The sequence below is a fragment of the Molothrus ater genome, chromosome 1 (genome assembly GCF_012460135.2).
Source record: "Molothrus ater isolate BHLD 08-10-18 breed brown headed cowbird chromosome 1, BPBGC_Mater_1.1, whole genome shotgun sequence".
NCBI classification, from domain to species: Eukaryota; Metazoa; Chordata; class Aves; order Passeriformes; family Icteridae; genus Molothrus; species Molothrus ater.
Window position 1 is genome coordinate 87,938,192 of NC_050478.2, and position 20,815 is coordinate 87,959,006.

A 20,815-nucleotide genomic window follows, 5' to 3' on the forward strand; every position below is an offset into this window, starting at 1 on the left:
TTTCCTGTTTCAAGGTGATACAGGCTGAAGCTGCAGTAATGACATATAAAAACATATATACAGATACATATTGGAAGTTTCTGCACTCTGCAGGGTCTGGGTCCTGGCAGTCATGGCTTTCCTATTCTACTCTTTCTCATTGGGAAGAGAGTAAGCCACTTGGTGATTTAGAATGGGATTAATTGAGTTTTAAAGTTCATTTTACAAATGGTGGTCTGTAAGATGGTATTTTTATCTCTTCTATAGGCAGACAGTGAGACTGGCAGATCTTTCACAGGCTGGTTATAAATGTATGACAGGTCTAGAAGTGCCAGTCAGACTTTTAGGAAGAAAAAACATGAAGAACATCTGGTGGACAGGAAAAGTCACAAAACCAAACATATTTTTTGCAGGGATTTACTTCAATATAAAAACCCCTCAAAATACTCTTTTGACTTCAACTCCTGGCCTGCTCTCCCAATGCAGTGAAAGCCCTTTCCCAGTGGGTAACAACAATTTCCCAGTTGTTAGGTCAACTTCTGCTGTTCTTTTGCATGCAGTCATGTAGTTTCTATAAACCACATGGAAACCATATGGAAATGCATAAAAATTACTGTTTAAGTAGAGGAGGAGAAGAAGAGCTAAATGCTCTTTATAGTCATATTCCAGTCCCTTCCAGTACCATACACAAAATCCAGTATTTATTTAATTTTCTGTTACTCTTTGGCAATACAGGCTCTGACAGTGCTTAGATTACAGACCTTTATTGTGGCTGAAGCTTTGTCATAAAACAATCAAAACAGACTTCAAAAATTACTCTAGACATGCAAAATTAAACCTCATAATGTAGTTGCAGATTTTATATCTTTTTAAATTATTCAGATCAGCTAGTGTTAGCTGCATAATCCAAGTTGCCTTGGATTCCTCTTGCAGTCAATGAAAAGAAACAGAAATATCTAGGAAAATTTATTTCTCCTACTGCAGATGCCTATTTTATGCTAAAATGAATAAGCAGGTATCCCTCTCTCACTGCTTACAGAATAGTGTTGAGCTGTAGAGGTGGAAGCTGAGGTAAGAAAAGTCCTGTTTTCACTCTGGGGCCCCATTAACACATGCCTGGCACAAGCACTATGCATGAGGCATGGGGATTTCCCCCCTCCATATAGAACTGCAGTCCTGTCTGCTGGGGAGTACCAGGTTTGTGCGAATTTATCACCTAAAGCTGTTTCCCCTCACAGAGCTTGAAGAGGAGAAATCTGGCTCAGCTTGTGGGGAAACATAAGCTTTCTTTCATGCTGAGGTATGTCTTACCTGCTCCTGGGCACAATCACTTCAAAGCCTTCCTAGTGCTGAATGTTGTGGCATGTATCTCACAACACCAGCCTGCATGTCAAAAACAGAACTTAACCCCAAAGGTGCATGAGTACTGCCAACATATTTCAGCAGCTTCCATACTGGGCTTCTCTAATACAGCTATGAAAACTGCAACACTTCAACAAAGGCTAAAAAATTTTCACAGCAAATGGGCAATTAATTTGATTTTCTAAACAGTTTGATCTAGTGGGAGGTTAATAAGGGGTGGAAATTGTTTGTTCAGGTCTCATTTGATGCTCAGGATTGTGTCTCTGAATTAAAGACATCATAAGCCAATCCAAATTTAAAAATACAGACGTTTGGTTGATCACTTAATAGTGTTTAATTGCCCAACCACTCTGCACTGAGAAAGAAAAAAAACAAAACATTATCAAATCAGCTGAGAAGCCCTATTTGAAATTCAGGAGATTCGTCACTGGATTTGACCCCAATTTTCTCTCAGATGTGAGACACTGACCTACACCAGTAAGTTTTTGTAAGGAAAATTATATCATTATTGATATTCATTAAATCACTTCCCAGTATGGTACTAAGCAGAGTCACATCCTAGGTCATGTGTGGGCCATACACCTATTTCATCATGCATTATTAAAAAAAAAAAAGTCACAGCTAAGGTGATGATATTATTAACTTGGTAAAAAAGCAATTAAAATCTTCAAAGAGTGAACTTTCAAATAGCACAGCAACACTTAAATGTCATATTTCTGTTGCAAATGTATTTTTAATGATAACATTTCTTTGTAATGTAAATCAGCCGCCTCTCAATTATAACATGTTAATCAAGTTACTTCTCAATTGCTGCCTACCCTTCAATGCCTACGAGTCCATCACATGTCATTCTGTAAGAGCATACTAATTATTTGATTATATTTTAGTCAAGTTTTGCAAATCCAACTATTTTCTTCAAGACAGCACATTACGTGCAGATTTGCCAGTTGTGGGGGAGGAGAGAGCAGAAGACACATTTACCCCTTCCCTGTAACTTCAGCCTAATTCAAAATTCTTCAAGGTAGCCTAACATGTGGGACTTGATCCCAGAACCTGGAAAAAAGTAAACATGGGTACCCACACCCTGCTTCCTGGTATGTCATACACACAGGTCTGATGAAAAACACAAGGCTGAGCTGCACAAGTAGTTCCGAATGGCTCAAAGCACATACCTCAAATGCAGAGCAGGATTTGATTGGGTAGAGGTAAATTTTGGCGACGGTGATGGGCTTGCCACCTTTTCTACACGTTGGCACTGCAGTCTCAGAAACAGCTGCCCTCATGCTTTCTGCCTCAGGTTCTGGTGGCTGCCAGCTGCCAGTTGTCTCTGCCTCAGATGGAATATTCCCGAGTTCTCTGTCAGAGATTTGCAGTACTGGAGACAATTCATCTGCCTTGTTAAATGAAAGGTGGTCATCTGGAACAGACTCTGTCGGCAGCTTTGTAACAGACTGGAGAGGAATCTCAGCATCCGAGTTGGAGAGTCTGGTGGCTATGATGAAATTCAAAAAAGTATGTGCATCTTCAAAAGAAGACATGTAGCCAAAGGATATTCTCACAGAACCAGTGGGACGTCCATCAAGTAAGTCTATGTTATCTCCACAGACATGGCCAGCCTAGTTTGAAATAGGAAGAAAACCAGAGAGCTGTCATGATACTTTGCTTTATTTCTCTCTAATTTTACCTAGTTATTAATGAGTCTCTTAATTCTAACCTGAAAAACTGCTGTAAAAAATAGAAGGTTAACTCATCAATACAAAGAGAAAATGAAGAAAATACCCTCAATCATCTTATGATTTACTTAGACTATGAAGATAATTTTGAGCTGCTTGTCCTATTCTATTCTAGGGGAAGAGATACTTCCCAAAAACACATAAAGAATCACTTAAAGGTTGTATGTCCCATGATGGTCTGCTCAGACAATCTCCAGGGATATTCCAGTCTCACCTGCATAGTTCACTGGGATTCAAACTGTGATGTTATGTTCAGATAAGAAAACAAACCATGAGATGGCTGATTTTTGGGGGAAGTTTTCTCAATATTCACTAGTCAGAAGAGCACCATTTTATACCACCAGTGGCTTTATCGTGGCTTGTGTTTAATAGTCCAAACAGCAGAGAACTAACTCATTTGGGATAGCAACGAGCAGAGACTTGAATCTAGAGCTCAGACATCCTAAGTGACATAGGAATATCCAACAAATCTGTCTTGCTGATCCATCAACACATTGCTTTTAGGGTAAAGGGAACTAGGCTTCCCTCCAACAATTTCTCCTTTGAAGAGCACAATTTTCCACTTGAAAAAATTTTGTTGAAAAATTTTTTGAATGCCCTATAGTGACCTCCATGTAGATACCCATCTGATAGGTCTCTCAGACAAGACTCTATGGAAAACTCTCCCTTAAGAGCAAAAGTTTCTCAATCTTTAAGTGAGTCATTGAGTGCTGCAAGCTAGAGTCCCCCTTTGTTCATCCACTTAACAGTAGCTGACCAATGGACTTAAGATTTAGTTCAAACTCAGCATCCTATTACCTAAGTGCAGCAGTTGTTGGGTATTTTTTCTCAGAATTTGATTTATTTACACATTTCTGTCACATTAAAAATGGACACATGAATAGTTTATTTACATGAGGTCTTTTTTTTTTAAGCAAGAAATGTCACAGGACAGTGAACACAGGTGCCATTTATGCAAGGAGAAATAAAAACCCCACATCTATGTCAAAGCATGCAACACAGTAGTAAATATTTTAATGCAGTGTGAAGTAGTTTTCATCCTTGACAACAGAGCAGAAGCAATATTTTCGAAATTAGGTTGCATCTGTTAATATACCCTTCTGTAACCCTTCTGCCAAGTATTGCTTGATTGACTGAGGAGAGAGGTTCCTACCGTGCAAATAAGTAAGCGAGTTCCTACATAACATTCTAAGAAAACTAACCACACTTCTCCAGGGACACTTGAAGACAGAAAGTCCTCCCTCACAGGCATTTTATCATGTACAACTTCATCAGGGAAGGAAGAATACAGCCAGCACCCTGGAAAAAGATGAAACTGAAGTATATGTGCAAATAATGTGATAAAAGATGTCTCCTCTACACAGTAATGTTATCAATAACTCATCCTGATCCTTCTCAAAGCATTGATGGGCATGGAATGTCCCCAAATAATGACTGTGTAACTGTACCACCTCATTATACAACCTTTGGCGATTAAGTGTCTCTCCATAAATTTAACTTTGGCCTATCCCCATTTAAATGGTACAGACCTAAAAGAAGTCACTCACCCCTTCAGCAAAATCCTCCTTGTATAAGGAGATCCAAGAGCATTGCAGCTGGTTATTTGGCCTTTTTCACTTCAGCAAAAAGGTAGACTGTTTTTTGTTTTCTCAGAGGAGAGAGCTTCCATGGCAAGTCAAAGCACCATTTTCCCAAGGAAGGTATTAAAGAACTGCAGAAGCCTTTAAGAACTGGTGCTATCAGTCCTGCATGTAAATGTGCTTGCAAAATTACCTATATGTCTCTGGGAGCTATAATATCATTATGGCCATTAGATTTTTTTTTTACCTTTGAAAGAACACCATTAATAAAGTTTTTGATTGTTCTGAATTAATTTACTGTAATTTCAAACTCTGACAAATATGCAGACAGGAAGCCTCCTCCACTTCAGTGTAATACATCCTGCTATACATCTTTTAATGACAGCTTATGGAAAACATTAGTAATCTTGAAAAAAATCTTTACATTCATATTCTAAAAATCTAACACACCAGTAATCTAAGTAGATTTCATCTAAATTTGCTTCATTCTCTGAGATTCACTGCGTATTTGCCTTTACTGTTTCCTGTCCAATTTGCATATGTATTTTAAATTGTAACACCCAACAGCAACAGGTCTACAATTCTTGAGCATTAGTATGTACAATAATTAATTAGGATACTTAAAGAAAAACATGAGGGGAATTGTCCAGGAAATTCTATTCTGCTGGAAGTCTTGATATCATGCAATTCCAAAACCAAACAATTGGTTTTCTATTCTCTGATGAAATAATAACAAGCAACACATACTTCTCTGCATCCATCAAATGATTTTGTTTCAATACCTCATTTCAATGAGCCGAGTTTCAATCATTAGTTCCTTAACAAGGTAAAGCAGTTAAATGCTTAAAAAAAACAAGTCAAATTTAACTTCATTTAAAGTCACAGAGACTCAAAACCATGGGATGTGATGCACTTTAGGTCTTAACTTCTAACCACATTCAGAGACTAACCTGCAGGTTCCTTTGGATGTCATCATTGCTTATGTCCAGATGCATCTGGCAGGCTCCAGTGTTACAGAAGCAGCCTGTGCGAACGTGTATGTTGTGGAGACTCGCCATGCTGTCCACCTTCCCAATCCAGCAGAAGACACAGGAGAAGAATGAAAAATAGACATTTTAAAAGTTGTGGTCAACAAGATACAGTGTTTTGAAGGTAGAAATCCATGGAAGTAAATTATTTTTCTAAACAATTAACAACTTACTGAAGCTTTTACCATTCCCATACGGATTTTGCATTTTTCAACTTTGTTACTTCAGCCAGAGAAAGCAGTGGTAGGAGCAGAGATCTTTACTTTAGCATTGAGCAACTACTCCACAAAAAACACACACAACCAGGTCAACCATGTCCTAAGCCTATGAATGCCAGTACATCTGCTGAATTTTAAAGCTGTGAACAGGTTTATTCACATCAGTGCTGCTAATTACAGACCTGCAGCCAGGTGTTACTCAGTGTGTTGTCAGAGCCACCACTTGCAATTGCCTCTGAAGAGACTGAAGAGAAGCCTGGGGCACCTTTTCAGGCAGCTAAAGAAAACCTTGTGCTCCAAGGATCTGAAACTGCAAGTCCTCATAACAGAAACTGATGGGATCTATGGGATTTTGGCACACAACTGCTGGAAGGATCATCCCCTCAGTAAGCAGTAACGTCTGCCAGGACAGGGAATGAACTGGAATGTCTCATTGAGTTTTGTACATACAACCCCCAATCTACGAAGTCCCTGGTGCATTTCTTCCTCATGCTGTTTGGTATTACACCATTTCTTTATCATCCACTGAATAATGAATGGGCAGAAATACAATACTTGATGACAAACTGGCATGAATAAATTATGAGAAGGAATGAAAATGATGTGCAAAGACAACAGAAGAACGTGCCCATATGTGCCTCAGAAGGAGACATATATATGCATGCACTGGGAGGACAGCACTGCAAGGGATACAGATTGTCAGGGTTTCAGAGCACACCTAAGAAACACTACAGGGATCCTCTTAGCACAGCTAAGAAACCATGGAACCTCACTGCAGGAACCTGGAAATGCTTTATATTGATCCTAAAAAGCAAGAGCAGCAGCTGATAAGATTAGCTGAGCTACCACCAGCTATTATTTGATGAAAAATGATGAGCATTCCTGGTCAGGACTGCAAGAAAGGACAGCAAATAAATGAATGAAATCTGACCCCCACCTCTACCATAGACTCCCAAAACAACCTTGCACAATTTGCATTAACCCCTTTTGCTCCTTTTATTCAAAAGGAGAGCTGAGATCTTGCCAATGACCACGCTGCAGACTCAGCGGACTCTGCCGCACCAGGGACAGAATCCTCCATGCAGGAAGCTCGGGCTCAGCTGGATGCACAGCAACAGCTCAGCCTAAAGGGGCAGGAAAGGGAGTGTCAACCGACTTACACTAACCACTTCCCTAACTGTGAGCTCATGCTTCATCTGAGGTAACAGTATAAATCTTCAACCCAGCTTTTGTAGCTGGCTAAATCTCTACTGGCTGTTATTATTTTTAACATAAATTCCCTCTGTACAGATCAATGGCCCAGTACATATACCAAACACTTTCTGGTATAATTCAGTCTATTTTCTGTCTTGATATGTCAATTTTCTATCTTCTGATATCTCTGGGTTTAACTGTGTACACCAAGCACTTTTAAAGTCACTCTTCAGTGTCTAGAAAACCCAAGCCTTCTGTTAGAACTTACTCCATGCTGAAATAACTCAACCTAAATAGTATTTAGCTCTGCTAAAAGCAGTTAAGAGTTATTGTTTTGGTTTTTTTCATATGTGGGACCTAAGGGTCTCTGCACAAAAATGTGCTGTATACAAAAAAATTCTACATTGCTATGGCGTACAAGTTCTCAAGTTCACATTTCAATGTGTTATGTGCCACTAGTTCACTTCAAAATTGATTCTCCAAAACAGACATAATCAAAATAACTCCATGTATACAGACCTGGAAAGCAGAGAATACAATCAGCCCCAAGATCACTATTGATGATTAATGCCTTGGAGAATATCTTGTGTTTAAAGCATTTTTCTCAAATTGAAGTTTAGTAAGAGGCATCTGTTGAGAGAGACTGTTGTGGTGTCGCTAGCTTTGTTTTGTCAGAAGACTTCAATATGGGAACAGTGACATTTTCTTGATGTCTTTTTTAATTTAGATGAGAAAAGTTGTCATTCTGCCATAGCATGGTTTGTCATGGTACTAGTGACTTGTGGGCGGATCTGTCGTTCTGTTAATCATGACAAGCAAGGCAAAAATCATTACATACTTCACTGCTGAAATCGTACAGTGTTTGGGCTTATTTACTCAGTATACAAAAACCTTTAAAATACAGAATCTTTTTACTATTCATACTTTTTAAAAGGAATGTTCCTGGGGCAGCCTTGTCAATCAAAATGTATGTAGTGTAATACAGTTTCCATGACACATCTTCAAGAAATTCCAAACAGGATTTTTAATTTTTTTTTAAATTTTGTCAAATAAATTATTACTGTTCTTTAATGAACAGTAATTTCACTCTAGCCATGCAATCCAATCCTTACCTACAGTAATACTTTAGTTGTCGTATTTATCAATCTGTACACTGGACCAGGATTACTGAGACATAAAAACATGATCATTAGAGGAATATGGGAATTGTCATTCAGGAGAAAAAAGGTAAGTTATGAATAGATTTAGTATTAACTGAAGTTCATGATCCCAGTGTGATAATGTGCACAGATCTTGGGAATGTGTTGCACACTTTTCACTGGAAACAATGGCACCATATAAAGAACCAGTAAAGTCAATACTGCAAAAATATCTGTCCCTTGAATAGATGCTTGGTTTTCCCTTGGACATATGTTTTGATTTCTTCTCATTTATTTTCACCCTTGAAATACACTACTTGGAGAGTTAATTTAATCTCTCTCTGCAGTGCTATCACATAGCAAAACAAATGGAACATAAAACATCTGTTATAGTTATTTTGATAAAGAAAAGCTTCCTTAAATAAAACAAATCTTTAAAATTGCCATAAGGAGCAATAATGGATATTGAACTCAGGGTTATGAAATACAGAATGTCACTTGCAGCTCTGTCTGTAACAGCAGAGGGTGATTTTTGGGAGCCAGGAATGAATTCATCAATGTAGGCACAGAAGCATGAATGGTACTAATGGTAAGTACACAGCTTCATGTACTTGGATTGTCAGTTTTGGTGATTCCCTGGATCTGATACTTGGAATTACTGTGCCTTGGTTTTTAAGAGATTAAAGACTACAATTAAACTGCAAAACAAATGCAGAAATCTTGCAGCATTTTACTGATTTCAGTCAGTGAGGACATGATAATCAAGCCATCATGCTATCTTGGAGTCCCTTCTGTCTCTCAGAGCCCCTTGGCATTCATTACTTTTTTTGAAGCTCTTTACTGTGGGCTTGGCCCTGTAGACTGCTTCACACCCCAACACTTCTGATGTCACATTGTCTTGATTTTTGACAAGCAAAATGTGATTTTCACACTTCCAAGTCATGGTCTTCAAATTTAACAAAAATACGTAAAGGAACTTTGCCTAAACCAATTTTTTAAAACAGTTAATTTTTTTTCCATCAGTGAGCTTTTCTTTAGTGTTCCCAGATAGATCAAATGCTCACATTTAGAGTTTTTTCAAAGTGCTCTATCTGATAAATACTTTTTTTTTTTTAATATAAAAACTATTGAGGTGGAGAGCTTCAGTTTAATGCATTACCCTACACGAGTCCCCTCTTGGAAATCTGGTATTTCAGTTGATACTCATCAGCTGGAAAGCTCTGAGAAGAAATGAGATTCTGGTCTGTTCTGCTTTTCCATTCCCTGTCACAATGCACTGGTGACTTCTCTGTGTTTGCTAAATGACTGACTTCTGCCAACAATTCACTTCAGGGCTTCTGGGGCACTCAGTGAAAGCTGTAAGTTTTTCTCTTGCTTCAGGTTTCATTGCAATAAGTCTGAGAATGATACTTGCTGTAGGTATGTAAATGCTAAATGAGAGTAAAGATTTGCAAATAGCACATAATTTTGCATTATTCCTAATCAACTAAGTCTAAGACTTTCACCAAGAATGATGAATGCTTTAGAAACCTCTGCTGAAGTCATTCCCATAGGATGCAATTCTGTAGCTCTTATTCAAGCAAGTACTTATTTGTGTAAGTTATCACAAGAATTATTCACATGAATAAAGGAAGTTTTTATAACACATCATGAAGTGTTCTGAAAAAAAAAAATCATATAATTCAATACTGGCAAGTACTGTCCTTCAGGAATTGGGATTAGAACTTCTCATTCTGCTTTCTACAATGCCAATGCCCAAGTACCAGAGCAGTTGTCTGTCTGATGGATTTGCTCATTACAAGAATTTCATTGCATACCACTGATGGCTGGTTATAAAACAGGCTTCAAGATGCTGTTCTCCACATCCACTGGTAAATTAATTCACTGATTCATGGCATGGAATTGGAGAGAAAGTAAGCTAGCTCTTTCTGTCATCCAGCATTTGACTGTGAAACGCTGTTGCTGATGCAAATGCATACTTAATCTTGTTAAATACAATTTAATAAGAAGTAGGTCAGAAGGAAAAAAAAATCAGCACTTGTTTCCAAACCATTTAGTGGGGGGTTAGGGGGGAGAAGGAGGAATTTTACTTGAGTTACAGTATCATTAACTGTTTTAACTGCATAGTTTTCTACAACAAAGGCATTTTTTTTCCATCTCAGAGAAATAATTTCTATGTGGGCAGATTCTCTCAGTATTGAGTAATCTGATCTTCTCCTTTTTGCCTCTCTAGTTGTTGATAGTGGTTTAAATTAACCAAAGAAGAGGACGTATATCTCTTCTTAGTTTTCATCCATTCATCACTTTGACCAAAATCCCTTTGGTAGAAGGCAGTGAAGTATTAGACAGAGATATTAAAATGTATTAATATTGTAAAGTTCAGTGTCCTGAATATACTTGTTCAGTATAAATGCTGTCTTATCAGGAACTTTACAGCTGATGTGATAATTTTCTCAGCTAGTTTTAAAGACAGTCAAATAGCAGGTAAGATTGCATGAGAGAGAAGCAAGCTGGAAATATTGACATAATTCAAAATATGTGGTTTGTCACTCTGCAGGAATTCTGACTTAGGAGATGGCATACACATAGTGAACTGCAGGTTCTTCATGCATAAAGGAGTAACAATAATTTTACATTTCTGACAACCAGAAGCTAGAAGATTTCTTGGGGATAGGGTGGCTATAAAAACGAAATGAAACAATGAAACACAGTCTTGCTAATGGATGACCTAACATTTTTTTCAACTGTTTTTTTTCTTTCCTGCTGAATATGCAAGTGAATTTGAATCCAGCTATTTGAAACGGAACAGACTGATGAGTAAACTAAACATCTTGGTTTTCTTTTTTTGATTTCGTGCCTTAATGACCATAGCTCTCCAACCAATGACATCTTCTCTTCTGTTTTTTTTGGGTTTTTTTCCCCTCCAGTTCAAACTGCATTCATTGACAATAAAAACCTGGTTCACTAAAATGATATCAGGGAAAGGATAGATTTCAGGAAGAAAACAAAGCAAAGGAACTCAAGCCCTCAGTGGCTTCATAACTGACTTCAACAAAGCATCCTCTTGTGAGTCATAGAAAAACATCTGTATCTCTCCATCCCATTGAGCATCCCCAGGTATTTTGTAGGCTAAAGGCTTTCAGTCAAATTGCTGCTAGTCAGAAATGTTGAAGCTAGAGGAAAACTACTGAGAAGACTGAGCTATAACTAATATCAAGAGGGATAAAGGGGAACGTAGCAGACATATACAACTGGAAACAATGCCTGGGAATAAAAATGTGCAGTGCATGCTACTGAAAGTCCAGTGACTTAATTCAGTCCAGTGGTTTAATTCATGTCACAGTCAAAATCTTCTCCATAATTTCCTATTTATTTTAAGGCTCTTAAATCCTCTTCTGTCTGTATTTAACCCCTGAAAACTGGGATAATAAACATAGGGAGGTTGTGGGGTCAAATTCCCATATTACTTTAGTTACGGTCACAGGATCCTATACAGTGGTATGGTGGGGAAGAGGGATGTGGGGGCAGGAAGATGCAAACAAGGAAGCAGAGTAACAGAGAAGGTGGGGCCAGTCTCTTTTTGTCTTGAAAGGCTTCAGATGGTGGACTGAAACTAGACACTGCATGCATTCAAAAGCAGCTGATCTGCTTTTACCAAGATCAAGGACAAGGGAATCCAGTGTAAGCTCTCAAAAGTGCAGTTCTTTTCCTGGTACCATGTGGGTTTTTTCCACATTTCTCCCATGTGACAAGGTCTGTAGTTTAGAGTCACAGTTTGGCCCTGTTACCAAACAGAAAATGTTTAGCCTCCCTCATTCATCTTGGATTCTTTCATCTGAACAACTATGAGCATCTTTCTTTTATCTCTTTTCGTTTCCTTAGCAACGTGCAAGGACACTCCAGAGAAACAGTGTCAGACAACACCTTCAGTCTAGTCTTTCGTGAGGCTTTCTAACCTTGATCAGCTCTGATGTGCAGTTTAATAGTAGGCAATTTCAGGCACACTAACTCACATGTGTCTTTGTCCCCCTGCAATGAGATAAAACAGAAAGAACTCAGCCTGTACTCTGCCACTACTACCTCAGCAGGAAGAGAGCTTCATTACCTACTAACCAGGTTTGCATTTCTCACATTGAGCCTCTGAAGTACAGCACCTCCTTTTGTTCAGTCAGTGATCAACTATTATGATTATGTTCAGACCTAGATCAATGCAGCTGCCTCCTATATTGTGAGCTCCTTTTTGCAAGGGTTGTCTTTGAGCACCCAGTGCCATGTCACAAAACCAAAGATCCAGATTATAGTGATTTCTTGCCAGTTTGAAGAAACAAGGTACCATTTATTGACACGCCAGTGTGGTTTACTGCATTGCTGCTATCTCCCTGGTCCAAGACATCCACAACACAATTGGAAACTAATTGGAACCAAGGAAATCAGTATATGTTCAACAGGAATCTTCACAACAATCTTTTTTTCCTTATAATCTTGTTTGCATTCTATTGTGCAGGTCCATCTGCCATTCCTGGCTTCGTGAAATCAATGGCTAAATCCATAGCTAAAATCAATAGTGAGTAATCAACTCAGCAATTTTTAGGTAGCTATTGGGAAGATGGCCAAAAATCCCATTAAGCAAGTTAGAGAACATTTTTCTTTCCCTGAGTCATCAAAATTAATATAATGAGTAGTTATGCTTCTAAAAGCATTAGTGTAACTAGCTCAGAGTCATATGACCATTGCTGCAAAGCCATTCTTAGCTGGAATTAAAAATTGCTGGATTTCCATTTTCTGTGGCCCAGATGAAAAAATGCTGCACTTACAAAACTGAATGATTGTTATACACGGAAGTAAAAATAAACAGATGGGGAAAAAACCCTAAAAAGACTAAATATAAAGAGCAACAAAAATGTCTTGCTTAATAACTTTCTATGAAGATTTATTTCAAATAGGTTAAATGTAGTAGGAGGTTTCCCCCCCTCATTGCCCACTTTCTCCTGTAGGGATGGGGTATGAATTTCCAGACAAGTACTGACAAGTAGTACCAGGCTCTGGTCAGTCTGATCCAAATGACTTGGTATCAACTTCCTGTGCATAGGAAATGCTGTAGCCCACTTTTTTTTCACTCCTGTAATTCACATGTTGCCATTGCTCTAGTTCTGTACACCATGTGTACAGTGGGCTGGAGATGATCTTCCAGTAAAACTAAAAATATTGTCTAAGACACAAACAGCAATTACTTTGAGGACTCAACCCACTTCAGGTATTGCCTGGTCCCTTTTATCAGGTAACGATAAGCAGTGATATGAATATGTATTGAACCAGCTGTGTGTATACACAAATGCATCCGCCACTTGATATCTGAAGATTTGACAGTATTTAACATATTTTCTCTCCACTCCTGTGAGGTGAGAGTAAATTGGGAAGATAAGGCATTGAATCCCTCAAGGTGACACTGAAAGCCTACAGCAGAGGGAAGGCATTTCACCTGGCTGTTGCCAGGTCCTGGTTACTAATCTAAGTCTAGTTGAACAATTCCTTAAGATATTACTAAAGGAACAGGAAGATTTTAAAAGAGAATGTTGTGAAACCAAAGCAGTGTACTTACAGTATGAAAGCACTTCCAGAACTGGCGATCACCATGATATTAACCTAGAGCAGCTACTTTTTTGTGCATTTCCCATCCTGCTTCACACCACTTTGTCCTGTGTTACTTTTGTTTGCAGACTTGTCCAAATACAAGCAGATGGAATAATTTCTACCTGCATACACTGCTCTGTCTCTTCCCTCGTCACACCTCACCCATACAACACTGCTTCATGCTTCTTGTCCAATTCTTCCCCCACCTTGGATGTCTGAAATCCTCTATTTCTGCTTTTCTGCCCAAACTGGTGTCTCTTTCTTTGCCCAATACATGTAATAATGGAGTCATCCTGCAGAGAGAAATTTAGTTTAAATACTAGGAAATATTTTGCAGTAGTGAACATTGTACTGCATGTAAAATGTAAAAATTGCTGCCATCTCTGAGAGTATAATTATGGTGTGGTTATTTGTTTCTTGCTTTAATGAAGTCCCAGAACAAATTGCCTCTGATAAGAAAGGTTTAAGTAAAGATGACCATCTAAGATATATTTTTCTCCCTCTACATCTCAAACCACAGGGTTGAATTTAGCTCGGCTGTTAAGCTGCTTATGAGAAAATTCACTAACATAGAATGCTTTGGATACAGAAGGAAAAATGAGATTAAAAGGAAAATGAAACTTTGTTTATTGGGGGAGTCTCATACTGATTTTGCCTTCTTCAAGCAAGGTGCTAATAACACCATGGTTGTGGGTTTTATCCTGTATGGGCCATTTACTTAGGGTTGGACTTGATGATTCTTGCAGGTCCCTTCCGACTCAGAATATTCTGTGATCTGGAACTAAAGATTATACTCCTAACATACACTGCTAGCAGAAAGAGGCTACCAGAGTACAGAAGGTGTCACAGTGAGTGGTTGGATGTAAGTGATTTGAGGCCATGCATTCCGATGGAAGACCCTGGTCTTCACTTCTGAATGATAGAAAGCAAGGGAGAAAAGGAAAAACCCAGTGGGTCATCAAGTCAATCCTTACTTTACATTAAGAGTGGCTGAGATGGAGGAAAGTGGTCATCAAACTGTTTTATAGATTTAGACAGAAGGGATGCACACTAGAAGTTGTCTCTTGAGAAATGTTGATTCTTTTCCTTTTAATTGAGAAGTGGGTGAAGAAAGTCACCTCAAAGTCTAGACCTCCCCTCACTCTATCTGGATTGATGAGGGTGAGCCAGGACATGCTAATGTATGCTCCTAGGCAAAACTGATTATAATATATGTGAGCAGGGTTCTCAGTCTTGAGAGGCAAAACTCATTCATATGCAACACTGCAGAAGAGCCTTCCTTAGGCAAACCAAAATGTTTACATTCTCTGTCTCTGGCAGCTATTCCTGTTATAGCAGTTTGTCTATCACACACAAGTGTGAAGTGGTAGGCAAGAAGGCTGAGACTGCTAATGGACTGATGCTCATTCCCTTCCTGACAGGATCTTTAGGGGACATAGCAAGCATATATGTACACTAAGGGAACTTTTGGAGGTGAGCTTATCACAGCAAGTTACTTGTGCTTTAGGTTCAGGCTCCAAGCTAAGGAGTGATGAAAAAGCAGAGTAGGGATGGATGCTGGTAATCCACAGCTGAAATGCGAAATGATGATCATTTTTCAAAAGACAGCCAGGATGGTTTGCTCACTTTTTAAAGCCCATTACTGGCTCTATTACGCACAGGAGGAGAAAAAAAATATTGTCTCAGAAGATCAGAGGGGAAAAAGAAAAAGTTAGGTAAAGGAAGGACTATTTTTCACTGCTAGCATAACACTGAACTGAAAGTTGTGGCTGGGCAAGAGCTCTCCAGTGCATACAATTCAACAAATATTTCAGGTAAACTTCCATCTGGCCATCTGTGTCACGTCTTTACCTTCTTCTGGCTTCCAAACTGACTTTATAGAATAAAATGTGAAGGTATTATAAAATCACTCTGAAATTATCTACCGAGTATACAAAGAGAATTTCACAGATCACATCTCTCTATCAAAACAGAGAGAAGATTTCATAAATTATATTAGCATAAAAGGTCTCCCAGAGCAGAGATGGTGATGTTTCTTCACATCTGCAAGTGTGAAGAGAACATACAACATTTGCAGTTTGACTCAGTTTATAAGAAATCCACTTTTTTTGTGTGTATGATTGTTGTTTCAAATCTATGTTGTTCTCTTATGACTGTTCCATTTCTTTGACATGCAAATCAGGTTGGACTTCATAGAGTCCTATGCAAGTTTTTGCAGAAAAACAAAAAGATGGCAAGGATGCAAACTGAAGCGGAGTCATTGCTGTCAGTGTTCAAGAGGCTGGAAAAGACTTGGAATGACAGAACACATAACATTGATATATGCTGAAAGCTGCAGATATTCATTGTTAATGAATGAGCTGATGATTCTCTGTGTGAAGAGTTTGCTGCATTAGCTCAGCACCAGATATATATCTGTAACACCATCACAAGCCCTCTTTAAAGTCTAGGGCTGATTGCTTCTCTTTTTCTGGTAGCCTCCCAAGGAGGCAGAAGATTGACAGTGTGCTGCTTTAATGTCCACTCTTCTGCCTCTATCCTGCAGAGGTCCTTCATCTCTGCTCCTGCACTTTTGCACCTTTCCAAATTACCAGTCTGTCATCTGTCCACACTTCATTAGCACCAAAAACTCTAATGCTGGGGAATTATCCATTCTTGACTAGACAAGTATACATGAGGAAGTCATTTGGCAAAAAGGCCATCTTTATGTCCTGGACCTGTCAAGTACTCGTCATAACTCAAACCCTGATCACAACAGGGGCTTTTTGATGCTGCAGTGCAAATAAACACTTAACAAAATGACAGAGGTGCTACTGCAGAGGACAGGCATCTTGCATGAAAAGAATACAGGTGTCCTCCCAAGTGATTTCAAGAACAAATTACTACCAATAGTAGTCTGTGAGACAGCTTTACTGAAGGAAATAATTTTTATGGAAAGTATGTGGTGCAGTTCAAAGGAGGAAATTTAACGCAGTTTTAGTGCTCAAAGATGAGAGGTTTATGGAAATTTCAAAATGGTAGTAGTTTAATTCCTAGATAAAGAAATGTTTCATGAAAAATCTAAATTAAAACCAAAGCTTCTGAGTGACTATTGTTGTTTGGGGTCCACAAGTCCCTCTTATTTAATTGTTTTAATTACCATTTGGAGCAAAAAACTCTAAACTAGCATTTAACTGTCAATTAAACCAATGATACATATAGGATACAGCACAAGTTTATTCCAAGTATAATATTCTACGACAGTATTAGCCTTCAACAGTCACAAAGAGACATTTAAATGAAAAAGCAATTCAACCAACTTCCATAGTTATTTCACTCCTACCTTATCACTTATTAACATCCAAATATTCTATATAATCTACATTGGGACAGGAGGCTGTAAAAATTGTTGCCATCTCAGAGAATGCAATCATGGTGTGGTTATTTGTTTTTCACTTTAATGAAATACCTTCATTTGCTCTTCAGAGCTACAATGAAGGTTTTACTCAAAGATGAACCTGAGATTGTGACTGTTTCCTCTTGGTGCAATTGACCCTATGTATGTAATTCAAGAATGTTTGTGTTTATGGCACAATCTTGTTAGCTCTGGTAATTAAGCTGATAACACTGACAAATAGATTTCAACCATATGAGCAGGTAAGAATTATTTTCTTTCCCATTGCTACACAGACGAAAGACATAATTTTTTCTCTGTTCTCATTTTTCAGCAGTGGTATTACATGTCATGTATTTCACTACACGCCTTTCACATGCTAAATATCTTGGGCTTAGTTCAGAGTTTTGAATATCATGCCAATTATGCAAATCTTGAGGCTCAAATGTAAGCTTGGTATCCTCTGAGGACAGTGTCTACTTATGAAGTCTTTCTTGCCAATCTCAAGTGTTCCAAATAAACTGCTCCAAGCCTCCTCATAATATTTTCTCTGGAATCAGCTGGCCATATCATCCTTTTCAAGCTACCAAACATTAATGTCCAGTCACACTGTGCCCTACAACAGGCAATGGGCACATAACAATGGCCTGTCAGAGAGGCAAATAGAAGTGGTTTGATGCCTGGTTATAAGTAATTAATTGTAGATCAGATATCATCCATAAAGGAATAGGACATTAGGTCATTTCTTTCTCTTTTAATATGCAAAGATAACCTGAGTCATCAACTGGTGTCCACTCATAGTAGGTAAATGCCATCCAATTTTCCCTTCATAAAAAATTCCCCAAAACGTTTTCTGGGAGCCTTTAGAAACAGTCTTCTGCTGACTCCACTGGATTGCACGTGGAGACTGCCCTGTGAATCCACATGAATGTGCAGACCATAGACATCACCAAAGCAGAGACCACTATTTCACTTCCAAACAATTAACAAAAGTATTGGATTTAACTTTGATTTCACTAAACCTATATAAATTTAGACATGCATACAGGTATAAAGAGATTACATAGTCAGTTTGATGAAGTTTACTTTCTGTTGTATGTATTTTCTTTGTATTCATAAACAAGAAGCAGCAAAGGTTTTTTCTCCCCCATAACTTCTATAGGCTGTCTATGAAAGAATTTCATTCCACAAAGAAGCCAATTATATATATATATATCACACATTTCATAGCTTTGGAAAGAATAGTGCTTGTTAATTTCTAGAAGTCATTAAATTGCACATTATTTTAATTAAACAAAGTAGTCTAACAGGCACTGCAGATGAGAATGGGATGCATTTGAAAATTTTATAGCTCTTCATTCCACATATGCTAGAAATCTTCGGAATCTGGTGAATAGCACAATCCAGATGATACAGATGAATAAAGAAGCTTTTTATGAGCAGCCACTGTAGCAAACAGGCACAATGGATTCATAAGACTATGAAAGAATTTTTAATTTGAGAGTACGGTTGAGTTTTAAAAAGTGAAACATGGATCAGCCAATTTTACTAAGTTGTGAAAATCAAAAATCAGAATAAAGGTTTTTATTTTAATCAAAAAATGGAAGCAACATTGAAGTGTTTGGGGAGTTTTACAAACTCAGTTGTGTTAATATCTCCAATCTTTTCTGAACATCGTCACACATATTCAAGGTTACATAAATGACTAATTAATTCCTAAAATGTGGACTGCTTTGAAATGAAATATGGTGAACATTTGCTGCTATTTGATAGCATTGGCTAAAAAAGATGCATTTGAAGAAGAACTAATTGAGTACTCTACCTTTGGCCATCCCATGTTCATCAGCTAAAAGCCTTACAAAAATGTAAAACTCCACCCTTTCAGCTACAAAACAAATGCTTCACTTCTATTCTCCCTAGTGAGAAATGAATCCCTTCCTATAGACATATCTCCATGTTCTCCTCATTATCTTATTCTCTCAGGAAGCCAAGGGAAAAAAAGAAGAAGCAAGCAAAACAAGAGCACTGCCTTCTGCTGATGAGCAAGTGAGCAACTATCCCCTGTGTGACCCACTGCCTACACGGTGCACAGCCATGCACACGATTATGGCCACTCTCTGCTGAAGGGAGAAAAGCCTAATGAAGCTTCATCTTAAAGACACTTGCTGTACCTGATGGATAAAGGCTACAAAAAGCTGCTGAGAAAGACAGCATTTAAGAATTTCTTCAGCTTGAATCTCTCTCTTTACACTGATCATTCAACTTTATTCCATGCTTGCTCAGGAATATTACAAGAATGTAATTGTTACAACTGAAGGGAAAAGAGAACTCCTCTTTCATTGGTGACTGCAATATTCTGAGATCTAATTTCACTTGTATGTCAAAGCTCCAAGGCAGTCTCTTAATCAGCTTTTCCAGACTTGCTCTTCAATTCCCAATTTTGAGTACTCTAGAGAAGGAAGCCAGCAAAATATCAAACTGCCTAGTCAATGTATCCTGTTAAAACAGCCCACTTCCAAACTTCCTATTTGTGGAGTAATAAATTTGTAAGATATTGCCTCTGGCTATTACGTATTTTGTATAGTGCTAGCACTATATACCGGATTCTTTTCTACTTACTTAAAAATGGTGTGTATATGCGGTGCAGAGCTATGAAGAAACAAACCCAAAACCTCAGAAAGGACTACTGTGAATAAAAGATTTATGTTAGGACAAAGAATTCATTGTGAACATGCTTAAATGAAAGTACAACCATAAACTCAAGTTAAGACAAGAGAAAAACATACCTGTGAAAAGCCAAGAACTTGTCCATTTTCATCGAGCACATTAAAATTAATGATTGGACCTTGGGCATCAGGATTCCTGAAATCTGTGTCACTGTAAATACGTACTACAGGAGCCCCATTGGCATATTTCAAGTTAGACAGCACAGTGTAGGTGTAGTGAGCTAATGCAAAGGTATGCTGCTTTATTTTCTCCATTCCACCTGCAAAAGAACAGTGCACACACATGTCAGGTGCATTATTTTTATGGCAATGTAAAAAAAGGATGATTTTTCATGAATGGCGTGGTGTGAGGTAATTAGCACAAAATTGATAGTTTGTGTTTCTTTAAATGCATATACAATTTTCAAGTCTTTCTTTCCTCATGCAGAAGTTTCAGAAGTGGTGTTGCACCAACGACTTATCTATAGTTAATCTACTGTAGAAAGCTAAAGTTTCACTGAAATGGTTTACAGTGGAATGACAAGATTTATACTTCCAGTATCTACTTAAAACTAAGATGTTCTGGTGCAAATTAATTGAAAAACAAGTTTTTCTCCAGATTTAATTCTGGAGACCATGGGAACACAGACAAATTCTCTATCACAGAAAGCAAACTGTTATGTCTGAGATAAAAATAATAAAATTCTAAATGTAATGACAAAATAAAAATGTCATTTTACAAGGAATTTACTTGAATAATGAAGAATTATTCTTCCACGACTTCTTTCTACAAAAGAAAAAGGGCAGTGTGAATTCTTCATTGACTACACCCATGCAATATGAGGGGTCAAGCGAAACTTTACAGACAAGCTT

General features: G+C 38.0%; 1 protein-coding gene across 1 annotated transcript in view; it reads right to left on the reverse strand.

The window, feature by feature from the left end:
- The window catches only part of MOCOS (molybdenum cofactor sulfurase), a 209,349-nt gene that overhangs the window by 32,745 nt on the left and 155,789 nt on the right, over nt 1-20,815 (reverse strand). Inside the window, exons 6-8 of the mRNA XM_054517392.1 lie at nt 20,024-20,223; nt 5,605-5,721; nt 2,514-2,957 (exon numbers count right to left, since the gene is read on the reverse strand). Coding sequence (XP_054373367.1) covers nt 2,514-2,957; nt 5,605-5,721; nt 20,024-20,223 — 761 coding nt within the window. The remainder of the gene's footprint in view (nt 1-2,513; nt 2,958-5,604; nt 5,722-20,023; nt 20,224-20,815) is intronic.